Genomic DNA, 12,111 nt, shown 5'->3' on the forward strand with positions numbered 1-12,111 from the left:
GTATATGCTTCGCTGAAAAAAATATAACAAGACTGGAATGATTAATCCACGACTAATTGATTAACAAATCAATCGATATTTATTTGGGGTCATTGATTAATCATTTAGATACTGCTTTTAATTCAAAATGGTCAAAATCATCAAGATATCAGATTTTCAACCGTAAATATTCTCGACCAAGCTAGGGACTGAATCATAATGATTGTCTATTTTCTGCATTGTCGATATGAAATGTTTTTTTTAAATATAGGAGTGGAAATTGAGACACGTTTTGTGTGTACAATTCACTGACTAGGAAAAAATAATTGACAGATTAATCTGTTATTAAAATAATATGTTGCAGCCCCCAAAATACATTTTTCCTCCTTCTGATGGGCTTGCGGGACAACTGCACTAAGTACTGCAACGACTGTACTAAAGTATCTTACAATTTAGATCGACCCCCGTGGGGACAAGCGGTATAGAAAATGGATGGATGGATGGATGGATGGATGGATGGATGGATGGATGGATGGATTGTATTGAATAATTTTTCTCTTTTTTTTTCTCTGTTTATTTTGCTTTCTCAATTTCATTTGGTTTTATGAAGGGATTTTGTCTGATAGCCAATGGGAACCTCGATATTGTTTGTGTATTTGAATGTTCGGAATAAAAGTTGTCAATGTATCAATCCATCCATCCACCCATCCATCATCCATCCATCCATCCATCCATCCATCCATCCATCCAACCGTCCGTCCGTCCGTCCGTCCATCCGTCCATCATCCGTCCGTCCATCCATCCATCCATCCATCCATCCATCCATCCATCCATCCATCCATCCATCCATCCATCAATAATAGTCATCTAAATTTAAGCCACAGTTAGAGCTGAGCGATGTGATGACATGCACTGCATTCCACAATTATTGTCACTTCTGGCAATTTATCTTCAATAAAATTTTATATATGACCAAATAAAAAAAGTGAACAATCCAACCTTTAATTCAAAGGCATTTATTCAGTGTGAAAAAAAATCTAAATTGATAAATAATTATTTACATCAACTTAAGTGTGCCACAATTCTAAGTATCCCTGATGTTAATACATTTTACAACCCCCATTTGTTGACAAAAGAGCACCTAATTTCCTGTAATGTCTCACAAGATGGGACAACACAGAAAAAAGGATCTCAACCATTCCTCATTCTCCAAATCATGCGGCGACCTGGTTCTACATTAAACTCTTGAGCTCACGCGACGGGCTTTCAATGGGGTTGAGGTCTGGAGACTGAGATGGCCATGGGATGAGCTTGATTTTGTGACTGATGAAGTAGCCACAGGGTGGCGCAAATCCCTCGACTTGATCTAGATATAGCAGCTGTTCCATGCTGGAATGCTAATTGTTACTTAGCAATGCTTCCTGCCGCACAACCGGCATTTGTCAAATTACAACATATAATTCAAAATCGAGCTTTCCATGACCACACTTAGAATGAGTGCAGTTGTTGTAAGATGAATTTATAGACACTCCACGTCGCCAGTACAAGTCAGCGACTGTTCGGTCACGCAGGTGTCATCAACGGAGCATGAAAGCGGTTAATTGAATCAAAACTTTATATGAGTTTCACTTTCAAGATGCACAAGTTCTTGGTACTTCCTCTTGAGCACGCAAAAGATGGTTGAGAGTCTGGGAGGATCACGATTTGACAGTTGCCCTCTTTATGTGCCCCGTGACTGTCACCAGTCCAGTCCAAGATGTTTTCTGCCTTTGTGCCAAAAATACCTTGCCCTTTTCAATAACATATTTCTGAAACTGCAAGTTTTAAAATGTTCTCTCTCTCCGTGTTTCTGGATCTTCCGAAAGCCGCAGTTTCTGCAGCATGTCACTTTCCGGCATGACTCGACTCCACTTGGTGTTCAAATACACATCAAGCCTGTCCAAATTCATCACACTTTATGCATTAATGGAGGCTACATAAGGAGGAGCCTTAGAAGATATCAAAAGACCCAGCCTGCAAGTTGTCTTTCTAGAATTTGGAAACCATGCGCGGGTGGGTCTTCCCGGAACTGACATTATGCACCTGAAACCAGCCTGTATGTCGCCTGTACTTTGCATCTCACTCACATGTTGTTACTTCCTTCTCCAGGAGACTGTGCGTGCTTGCTGCCAATGGCAGTAACAATGCACTGAGAGCTGCTCTGTGATCAGGAAGCTCCTCACACACACGTTCTATAACGGCGCTGACAGCGAGCAAATGTTCCTTTAGGCTCCGTGTAGCTGCTTCCACCGATCCAGATGAGGATGATGGTCGATACTTTCCATCTGTCACCTCTTGGAGTTTCTTGGCCTTGCTCTGAAATTCCATCAGATGAGCTTGGTCCTAGAGAGGAGGTAGAAAAGATAGGTCGGAAACTATGTGAATGTGTTGGTTTTGGTGGGAATAGATGGCTCAAGCTGATGTCATGCTATGGAAAAAATATATCGATTTTACAACATTAACATAAACCAAGGCACACGGTGTATTTGTAGCTTCTGCCATCTTGTGGAAGATAATTATTATTTACAGTCAATAATTTTTAGACGAAGGAATTTCACATAGCACACCACAGATATTTTCACAGCTCATTGCTCATTTGCAAAATTGTTGTTGGGATTTGTCCGAGAGTGGGACAAAGCACTGTCTGACTATTGAACCTGCACAGTCTCAGGTTGAACCTGACTATGTTAAAAGAGGAAAATATCTTCTTGTTTGTTGCACCATACCCTGCCTTTGGCATCCTGGACTTTTGCAAGATCAGCTTCAAGGACACCACTGATGCCAGACAGATCCATCAGTTGCTGTTTGTGATGTGCGACAATGTTGTTCAGATTCACCCAGCTCTCCTGCTGTTCTTGAATCTCCTGGTCCCACTCTTTGACCATCTTAAACATATAGGTCAGGTAATGTCAGGTAACAAAAAACACAAGAACAAAAGAAAACAACAAACAAAAACAAAGGTAACATAAATCATGCAAACAGACAACCTTTTGTGCTTCTTTTATTTTGCGCCGTAAGCCATCATTGATGAGATTTAGCTGGCCCTTTGTAATTTGCTTTTTAGCGCTTCCGGTCAGGGTATCATTGCGCTCGATGATGTTTCCTCTCTTTTCCACGGCCGCGACACTCTCCCTCACGAGCTGCTCCCGCTGCTTCATCAGCTGGTTGAGCTGCCGCTGTTAAGCACATAAAACAACACATTTTGTTAACACAGGTACAGAAATTTACAATGAAATGAAACACCAAAACAAAGCATTTTCAATTGCAGAAATCGAATTTCTTTTCAAAGTCAAAACATACAGTACCGTGCTATATATTTTATCACTATAAAATGAAGCATACAATACTTGCATGCAAAACCACTGTGTTCAAAGAACAAAACAAGCAAAATCATGAATTCCACGTACAAAACAAAAACGAAACAATAAATATTTCCGGCAAATAAATGTGACTTACAGAGACACGTTAAGAAATATGCGGCAGGTGTCACTCTTACCATTTCCGCAACAAAGTAGGAGGACTGCTTGCAAGATATGTTGTAACAAATTGCATGGTTATCTCGAGGTCTTTCGTAACAATGGGAGACTATGCTAAGATTGAGTGTTGATTCACCATTGCTGAGCAACCATGGTCGGCCCACACATACTGGCAAGTCATTTCAATGGATTTTGATGGTCATTGATCAAATAAAAGCAAATGATTCAAAATCTAATGACATTTTTTGTCATTGCCACTTTCAAACCCTCACCGGCATGACCATGAGGAAATTATCCACAATTTGGAGCTGTTTCTTCACAAATTAACGTGATAGAATGTCAATGTTTGGGCACAATATGGCCGTTATGCGCATGTATCTGTCGGGTATGCTGTGACGTACATATACGCACTACTTGCTCGTTTTCATTGTGTGGTGCACATGAGCTGCTGTCTTACTACAGCACTGCCTAGATCAGGAGACTCAAACAAATTTTTGTCGCTGCTCGCATTGTAGTAATAGTTTCCTTCGGAACTGCATTATTTATCATTATTTATTTACTATTATTATCAATGCCTTTTATTATAGACAGTATAAGCTACACAACAAACTGATGAATAACTAGATTTGAAATTGAAGGCTAAAACTGATCAAATATTTTTAAAAGATCAATGGTGAAACATTTCTAGCAAAATCTGTATTTCTTTAATAGTGAAGACATTTTGTAATTTTAATATTGACACATGAAACTGATGCACAATTTGTTTTTGGGGGCCACGTAAAACGATGTAGCGGGCCATATCTGTCCCCCGGGCCTTGAGTTTGACACATATGGCCTAGATCGCAACAGGATGGTGGGGAGCCACATGGGGAATCACACCATAAAGGGGGTTAGCGCCCCCCCCCCCCTCGAAACCACTACTACTGACTGTCCACCCCTGAGAGATTAAACAGCTTGTTCTCATTCTACCTAGAGCCACTTTGAAGTAAGATTATATGAGCATTGGACGTTTTATCGATGATGACAGTTATGTATGCCATAAATGTATTGCACTAGATTATGGAGGACATCACTGTAATGATCAACACTCACATTTTTCAGGAGAACCAGTACATGCACAGTACCTCCATACGGTGAACGTCATCCTTCATTATCTGGATTTCTCCATGACTCTCCTCCACTACTAAGCGTGTCTCTTTCATAAGTTGAGTCTTCTTTTCCCACAGCATGATCTGTCTCCTGTCATAAAACACAGACGGATGTTAGTGAATACTGCATTCGTTCCAGAGACGTTTTTGATATGAAAGATAAGTGAATTGATGTTGAGCAAACAACTGACTCAGCCTCCAGTAAACTGCTGAGAAGTTTCTCTTTTTCCCCCTGGGTCTTGTCCAGTTTCAATTCCATTGCAATAGACTCTCGTTCTGCCTCCTAATCACATAATATTGCAGATCATTAACATTTAGCGTTACCATTCGAACGAGAAGAACGTTGGTGTGTCAAACAGAAAGGGTATGCCTTGAGTTGGTGAAGGAAGTCGGTCTCTATCATAGCGTTCTCCTGCTCGACAGCATGGCCCAACTGGGCGTTCTTGCTCAGAAGCGTGTTGAGCTTCAGCAGGTCTCTTTGAAGCATCTTATTGTTCTTCTCCACCTCATTCTCGTCACGGTGCATGACTTCAAGCTGACCTGGTGGGGTTTAAGTCAGCATGATAAGAATTACATTTTACAAATGGTAAATCTGATCTTATTTGTAAAAATGTGTCATAAAATATGTAACGTACGCTCCAGATAAATCTTCTTCTGACACATCACAGTGTACTTTGCCTGAAGTTTGTTGTATTCCTTGTTGTGCGCCTGAATCTCTAGCACCAATCCGACAAGTGTTCCCTGATGCTTCAGCCACAGTTGCTGATCAGTTTTGATTTTTTCGAACAATTCCTCAGATTGAGTCTTGATTGCCTCAACTTTGATTTGCAGAGGACTGAGGTCTTCATGCTGGCAAAACAGGTACACGCACATTTAAAATTTAGATTCTCAGAGACACGTTCTAAAGGTGTCAATCTAATTTGTATTCCCTATTATATTCATACTCTTGACATTACCGACTACATACTTTCTATGTTTATTTCTCAACAAACTGTCTTTGAAATTAGACTTGACACAGATCTGATAGTCTAAATTGGATCGCCAGATATTTTGCATTTATGCAAAATTGGTGATTGTTTTGTCATGTCATCATTTGTTAATCGATCAATGGCGTCATCCGCAAAATAAGACATTACAGCAAAAACATCTGAGGGATGTAATGTGTTGCCTTACTTAATAATCTAAGGTTTCTACAGTCATATCCCTCCCACACACAAACAATTTATTTCCAATATATGCATTTTCCTCCCATTCTGTGTATTGAGTGTTTATCAGTGTTCTGGGGATATTTTTTTAGGATTTCATTCTTTTTTTATTTTTCCCCAATACATTTCAATGGTCATCAAGTTTACGCAAATGTGGGCTCGTCGTTATTTAGGCCAGTCCCATTCACTCAGGAAACAGTGTTTAAAACTTTAAATAGATTAGATAGATTGGTCCATCTTTCAGTTGAATTGTTGACCTGTTTTTTTTTTTTTTTTAAATACCTGCTGATCGTGATTGGCAACAAAACCCTGATTGTGTATAGCCGATTTGTAATGAGAAGTACATTTCATTACACAATTGTAGTTTAATCCATTTCTATTTATGAAGAAGCGATTGCATTAAAATGTTTGCCATGCCAAGTGAAGAAAATTTGCAAATTTGATACAGATTTCTTGCAAAAATTTAAAATGTAACAGATCCATTTAGTAAGAAACAGCACGACATTGTTTGCCTTCTTGGGCTAAATAAAATGGTGTGATGAGCCAGATCTGTCCCCAGAGCCTTGAATTTGACATCAGTGCTCCAAATGTTCAACGAGACAAGTTAACTAATCAAGGAGTCCTTACCCCAGTGCGAGCTGCGATGAGATCCTTTTTTTTGTTGTAGTTAGCAATAGCAGTTTCTTTCTGTATGATAAGTGCATCAATGGAAGAACTGTCAGCCTGATTAGATGCGACCATCTTGTTGTATTTTGTGATTTCCTCATCAAGCTCCCTCTGACATCGGGCCAGGTTTTCCAGTTTCTCATCGATCACTTTACTTTCCACCTTAGCTGACATGATCTCATTCTCCAAATGCCACAGCTGATAGACCTAACAGGAGAGAAGGAATTGTGATGCCATGCTGGTCTCTATCTTAAACACAGAGAATCATTAATTTAAAAAAGAATATAGGAGTGGGGAAACAGTATCAAGTATCAACCCATGTTAGGATAAGCAATTTTCAAAATTGTTTTCATCATGGGCCACATCACTGCTATGATTGCCTTCTGGGGGCCTATGAAAAGTGTGAAATCATATACAGTACTGTAAATGTACCGGTAGTTGCTTGAGAGATGTTAGACTGTCTCTTTTTGCATTTGTGGTCTTTCAAGAAATATTCAGCAGAATTGAATTTTGCCATAAGTGATTACAATGAGTGTATTACAGTTCAAAATAAAGTGTTTTATGTTCCCATAATTGGCCCTGCAACGTATTGTCTTTTTAAGACAGCTCATTCATGAATAGCTCATTTTTAAAATCAGAAGTCAAGGAAAAATAGTAGCAAGACATTTGGCAGTGAAATCCATTTCCATCAATACATAAAATGATGCAGCCTGAATTGTTCCCAGGGGTCTTGTGTTTGACTCCTGTTGTCTAGTTTCAATTCGGCTTCGATACTTTCTCAACAAGTTGCATTTTTAAAATGAAAAATATGTGAGTGTTTGAACCTGTAATTTGTTACCACTTCAGCCCGTTACCAAAGATGCTTTCAAGTATACCTTCTCTTTCTTGAGTGAGGCTTTCTTGTTGGTGAGTCGTTGGTAATACTGAGCGGCCTTGTTGTCCATGAGCTTCTGTAGCATTTGAGTCATGATGTAGTTCTCCAGTTCCAGGTGTTTTTCCTTGTTTTTCTCCAGCTTTCGTCTCTGATCAGTCACCTCAGCTTCAAGAATGCTGTCCTCCTTAAGAAATAGAGAAGGAAACATTCAAATTCTGGCCAATCAAGTCACAACTGCCTCATTTGAGGTGTTTTGTCAACCTTTGTGAGTTCTGCGAGTGTCCGCTCCGTCTGTCCCAAAGCACGGAGGTAGATGCTGTATTGGGCCCACAGAGTTTCATGTTGGGTCTGCTTCTGAGTAATCATCTTTTTAGTGACATCACAGTCCATCTGGCCACAGTTCAGCAGCATGGTCAAAGTCTCGCTTTCTTCCTGTAGTCCAGAGATGGATTTCTTTATGCCTTCAATCTCTCTGTCCAGCACAATCACTTGATGCTCAGCCATGCTGTGGAAAACATAAGTAGCGGTAACTAAATGAAAGAAATTGTTGCACGCCTTTGTTTTCGTGTTCATGTCTTGTGAGCAGTAGCTTTGTGTATTTTATTCCTTTTTTTAGACCATCAATCACATTTGTGCTAAAATGATTTTTCCACCTGCAAGAGACTTTGACATCAATCCATTGTTGATGTAGAAATCTCACCGTATAGCCTCCTGCATTGCTCTGAAGTCTTCATCTCGTCTCTTCAAGTCCACCAGGCTCTTGTTCCACTGCTGTAAAAGCTGTTTCTGTGACATTGCCAGAGACACCATTTGCATTTCCGCCTGTAAACGAATGTATACACACAAACACACACGCACACAAACACACACACTGATTTACCAATACCAAACAGAGTTACTGCATTTTCACAGTTTTGAAGATTGTCTGAGTTTCTCTGACAGAGAGTAGACCATCTAGCTGGAGAAAAACAAATATTTTGGCCAATCAAAATGGTTGGTCAACCCAAGATCTTCAACAAATCCTTTGTGAGACAGCGCATCAGTATAGTTTACAGGCTGGTGTCTACTGCTTGAATAAAGAATGTTCATTTTAACAACAAACTGCATTTATTTCACAGTCCACAATTGAAGGTATGCTGTGCTGTACTTACCTCAGAAAGAGCTTCTTTAGTTGCCTCAGTTGTCTCTGCCTGGGCTTTGGTCTGAGCCTCATACATATCCTTCTGTTGTGTCAGTCTCTCCAAGAGTTTTGTTAGGTGCTCCACATACATGTCCTGTTGGTGTCGTCATAAAAGTAAATCAATCAACACTGATTGATCATGGCTAGAGTATATAATGTGTTCACCTGGTTGAGTTTTTGGTCTTCGATTTGGGACTTCTTAGCTGCTGTTTTGCGTGTGATGTTCTTCATGGCTTTTAGATTAGAATGCAGATCTTCACTGATTTCTTGAGTGAAATTGAGCTGTGAGGTGAGTTTGTCTAGCTCTGTTTGTAGGTTGGATACTATGGATAAGAAAACCACATGTTTTTAAATTAAGTTGATGTGATCATTTCCAGCACCAGGCGGTAATAAGCATGTTTGTTTCAAAGCTAAGGTTCTGGGTTAAAATCTCTGCTTGGGCCGACATATTAGCTGACGTTAGCTAGGACAGGCTCCATCTCACCCGTGAGGCTAATGAGAACTCAGGTTCCAGTAAATGAATGAATTGTTGGATGATATCATGATTTTGTTTAGTAGGAATCAATGTCCTGTCAGATGTTTACGTCTATCCATATAATGACTTCTCTGAAGGCAATCATCTTCAGTAGTGATGTTTTCTTGCACAGGATTGAAATCACAGCAGAAGGTGCAAGTCTTCTCATCTATCACAACGACCAATCTTTGGAAGGTATTAAAAACTTTAAGATAATAAATCTCAGAGCAATTCAATCATCTCACCATCGGCTCTCGTGTTACTGCACTGGGTGGTAGCGCTGGATTGGCATAACTTTACTGCCTCAAGTTCATCTTGCACCTTTTGATGTTTTCCTTCAGCCAAGACCTTGGTCTGTTGTTGGTCATCTAGTCTTATCTGGAGACGTTTGAGCCTCTCCTGTTCCCTGTACAACTGCACGTATATTTCCTCTGTTTGGCTCGCCTCTGCCTTCTCAAAACCCACCTGCACAGGTATCCGAAAACACACACACACACACGTCTATGAATATCAAATGAGTGATCACAGAAATGTTAACAATAAATGCATGTGAGCTACACATGCTCTGCCTCAGCATAAAATGGCAATCTAATCCAACCTCTTCCCTTAGATCCAATTTGAGTCTCTCCAGCTCCTTGATGAGTTGCTTCTTCAGTGCAGCTTGCTTCTTTGCAACCAGAGGCTGTCAACAGACCAAACATGAGATCTGAATCATTCTGGACACGTGTGCAAGAAATCCAGACACAGACCTGTCTCTGCAGGGCATTGATTCCCAATCAACAGAGATCATCATTTCAGTTCATATACGTTTTGCGAGATTGGGAAACACTGCTGCAGAGAATCAAAATTGGTTTTGGTAGAATGTACAACCAATCTACTGTACACCTCTAAATTTAAGTTGGACTGAATTGGATTTCATCATTTGAGTTTGAAGTGAGCATTAAATGAAATCTACAATGAAATTATTTGTAGAAATATTGAAGAAGCTACAAACATGTTCAGCATCAAGAACAATGAGGTCATCCTCATCCTCCATCAGTGGTTCTTCTTCCTTCATGTCCTCTGACGACTTTGCAAAATGGGTTGGTGACCCAACCTGGGAAGTATTGTCCTGCTCTGATACAGAAGAAAACATTGAACATCTTTTTTTTTTTTTAAATACTGTACTGAAGAGTTATACAAAAATCAATTGTGATGATTAGTTTGCCTTTATACTGTACTTTATTTTAAAGTAACTTCCAATGAATCTTTATGGAATATGACATGATATACAACTTTGTTTTTAATTGCAAGAAGTTTGACAGTTTGAGTTATTTTATAAAACAGACCAGTAGGTCTAGTAGCAGCGGGGTCTCTATCAGCATCAATGACGTCAGCCTGAGACTGTGGGATTGCATCAACGAGTTCTGATTCTGGCTGGTGTGAGAAAAAAATAACATTTTAGTGCTCATGAAATTGAATACCTTATGTTCAAACTGGTTTCTTGTCCGTTCTAAACATTTACCCGTGGAGGAGACATATTTGCTCCAACGTAGTTTGCTTCTTGTTCACTGCCATCAAGCAGCTCAATTTGTTTCTCTTCGGCCTCCATCCACCCATCTCCATCAGCTGATTGCGTTTCTGCTCTCTGCATTGAGACTGTCAAGTCATCAATAAAACCATCATATCAGGTACGTTAATAGGCAATCATTCTTTAGACATGGCATGACAATAACCGACAATCGACTGACTAGTGCTAATAACAAGTGTCGTTTTACTAGCCCGGCAATCAATGCACAAAACTACTCAACGTGTTTTAAATTAAACCAAGTAGTAACAACCTCAAACTGATCCACATTTCATTCCAACACTGAAGAAACTGACAATAATGACGCCCCTCTTAAACTCACCAGCCTTTTACTTTCGCCGCACAGTCGCGATCCACACAGGGTTGCTTAGCAACCCAAAACATCCGCTGTAGGAAGTGCAATAACAAATCGTCGAAACTAACCTAATACCTGTCTGTGTTTTGACACAATTCAAGAAATATTTAAGCATTTAGTGTAAAGAATCGTCTCCACACGAAGATGACAGCCTCCCCTAATACGGTACTTGACGGGTAACATGCAGCCAACGAGCTGTTTTGGAAACCTTCAAAATTAAAGCGAAATAAATAATGCGTGATAAAAATAAATAATGTAAAACGGATGTCGACTTGAACTACACAGTTTTACGATAGTAAACAACTCGCTTTCCATATTTCCCAGCAAGAAATTAGGCTTTTAGCGCTACGGGAGGCGAAAATGCCCCAAAAATAAATAAATAAATAAATAAATAAATAAATAAGTAAATAAATAAATAAATAAATAAAAATACATTTTTGTTGCAGACGACGAAAACTATCCATCAAATTAGCAATCAGACGACTGCATCAATGAACAATACAATATCACACAAATAGATTTATATAGCTCATTTTACAACAGTTGCAGCTTCTCAAAGGTAGCAACGGGACAACCACAAAAACAGGTAAAACAGTCAAGTCAAGTTTATTTGTATAGCCCTAAATCACAAGCAGTCTCAAAGGGCTTCACATTGAAAAAACAATTGACAATTACTCTCAAAGTATCCCCTGATCTTGAGCTCCTAAAAGGGCAAGGAAAAACTCAACAAAAAAAAAACTACCAGGAGAAAAATGAGAAACCTTGAGAAGGGACCACAGATGGAAGGATCCCCCTTTCAGGAAAGAGTAAATTAAAACACAAATTAATATACAGTAGCAGGACAATATCAGTCACAATAAGTCGAAACACAAAAACTAAAAACGGATCAAACAAACACTATTTCTGGCTTGTATTTTCTGTGCACAAGGTTGGCTATGTTGTGTTGAAGTTATACTTTCATTATAGTTCTGCAAAACACACAGCAGGGGTCCAAATTCTGACATATTTATATTCATTGTTTACGGCATTTAGTGTAAACATAAAAAAGCGGCTATAGTGGGTCCAAACAAAATCGTAGGGTGGCAGAGGGCTGGTGTTTCTTCATCAC

General features: G+C 39.5%; 1 protein-coding gene across 2 annotated transcripts; it reads right to left on the minus strand.

The window, feature by feature from the left end:
* Window positions 1-998: 998 nt before the first annotated feature.
* LOC147056551 (coiled-coil domain-containing protein 40-like) lies at window positions 999-11,174 on the minus strand. 2 transcript variants are annotated; one of them, XM_085912819.1, is made up of 19 exons: window positions 10,971-11,174; window positions 10,586-10,719; window positions 10,410-10,497; window positions 10,076-10,197; window positions 9,680-9,763; window positions 9,327-9,546; window positions 8,733-8,890; window positions 8,539-8,661; window positions 8,088-8,209; window positions 7,649-7,892; window positions 7,389-7,571; window positions 6,475-6,720; window positions 5,278-5,491; window positions 5,013-5,182; window positions 4,834-4,925; window positions 4,619-4,733; window positions 3,006-3,194; window positions 2,745-2,903; window positions 999-2,361 (listed from the first exon to the last, which is right to left on the minus strand). In XM_085912819.1, the coding sequence occupies exons 2-19, from the start codon at window positions 10,712-10,714 to the stop codon at window positions 2,098-2,100; spliced, it is 2,922 nt and encodes a 973-aa protein (XP_085768945.1). In that variant the 5' UTR covers window positions 10,715-10,719; window positions 10,971-11,174; the 3' UTR covers window positions 999-2,097. The 2 variants fall into 2 exon arrangements, with proteins under 2 accessions (XP_085768945.1, XP_085768946.1); XM_085912820.1 differs by lacking the exon at window positions 10,971-11,174 and having other exon boundaries at window positions 10,586-10,855.
* Window positions 11,175-12,111: the final 937 nt, after the last annotated feature.

Source organism: Syngnathus leptorhynchus, chromosome 5 (genome assembly GCF_054491065.1).
Source record: "Syngnathus leptorhynchus isolate UIUO chromosome 5, UIUO_Slep, whole genome shotgun sequence".
NCBI lineage: Eukaryota > Metazoa > Chordata > Actinopteri > Syngnathiformes > Syngnathidae > Syngnathus > Syngnathus leptorhynchus.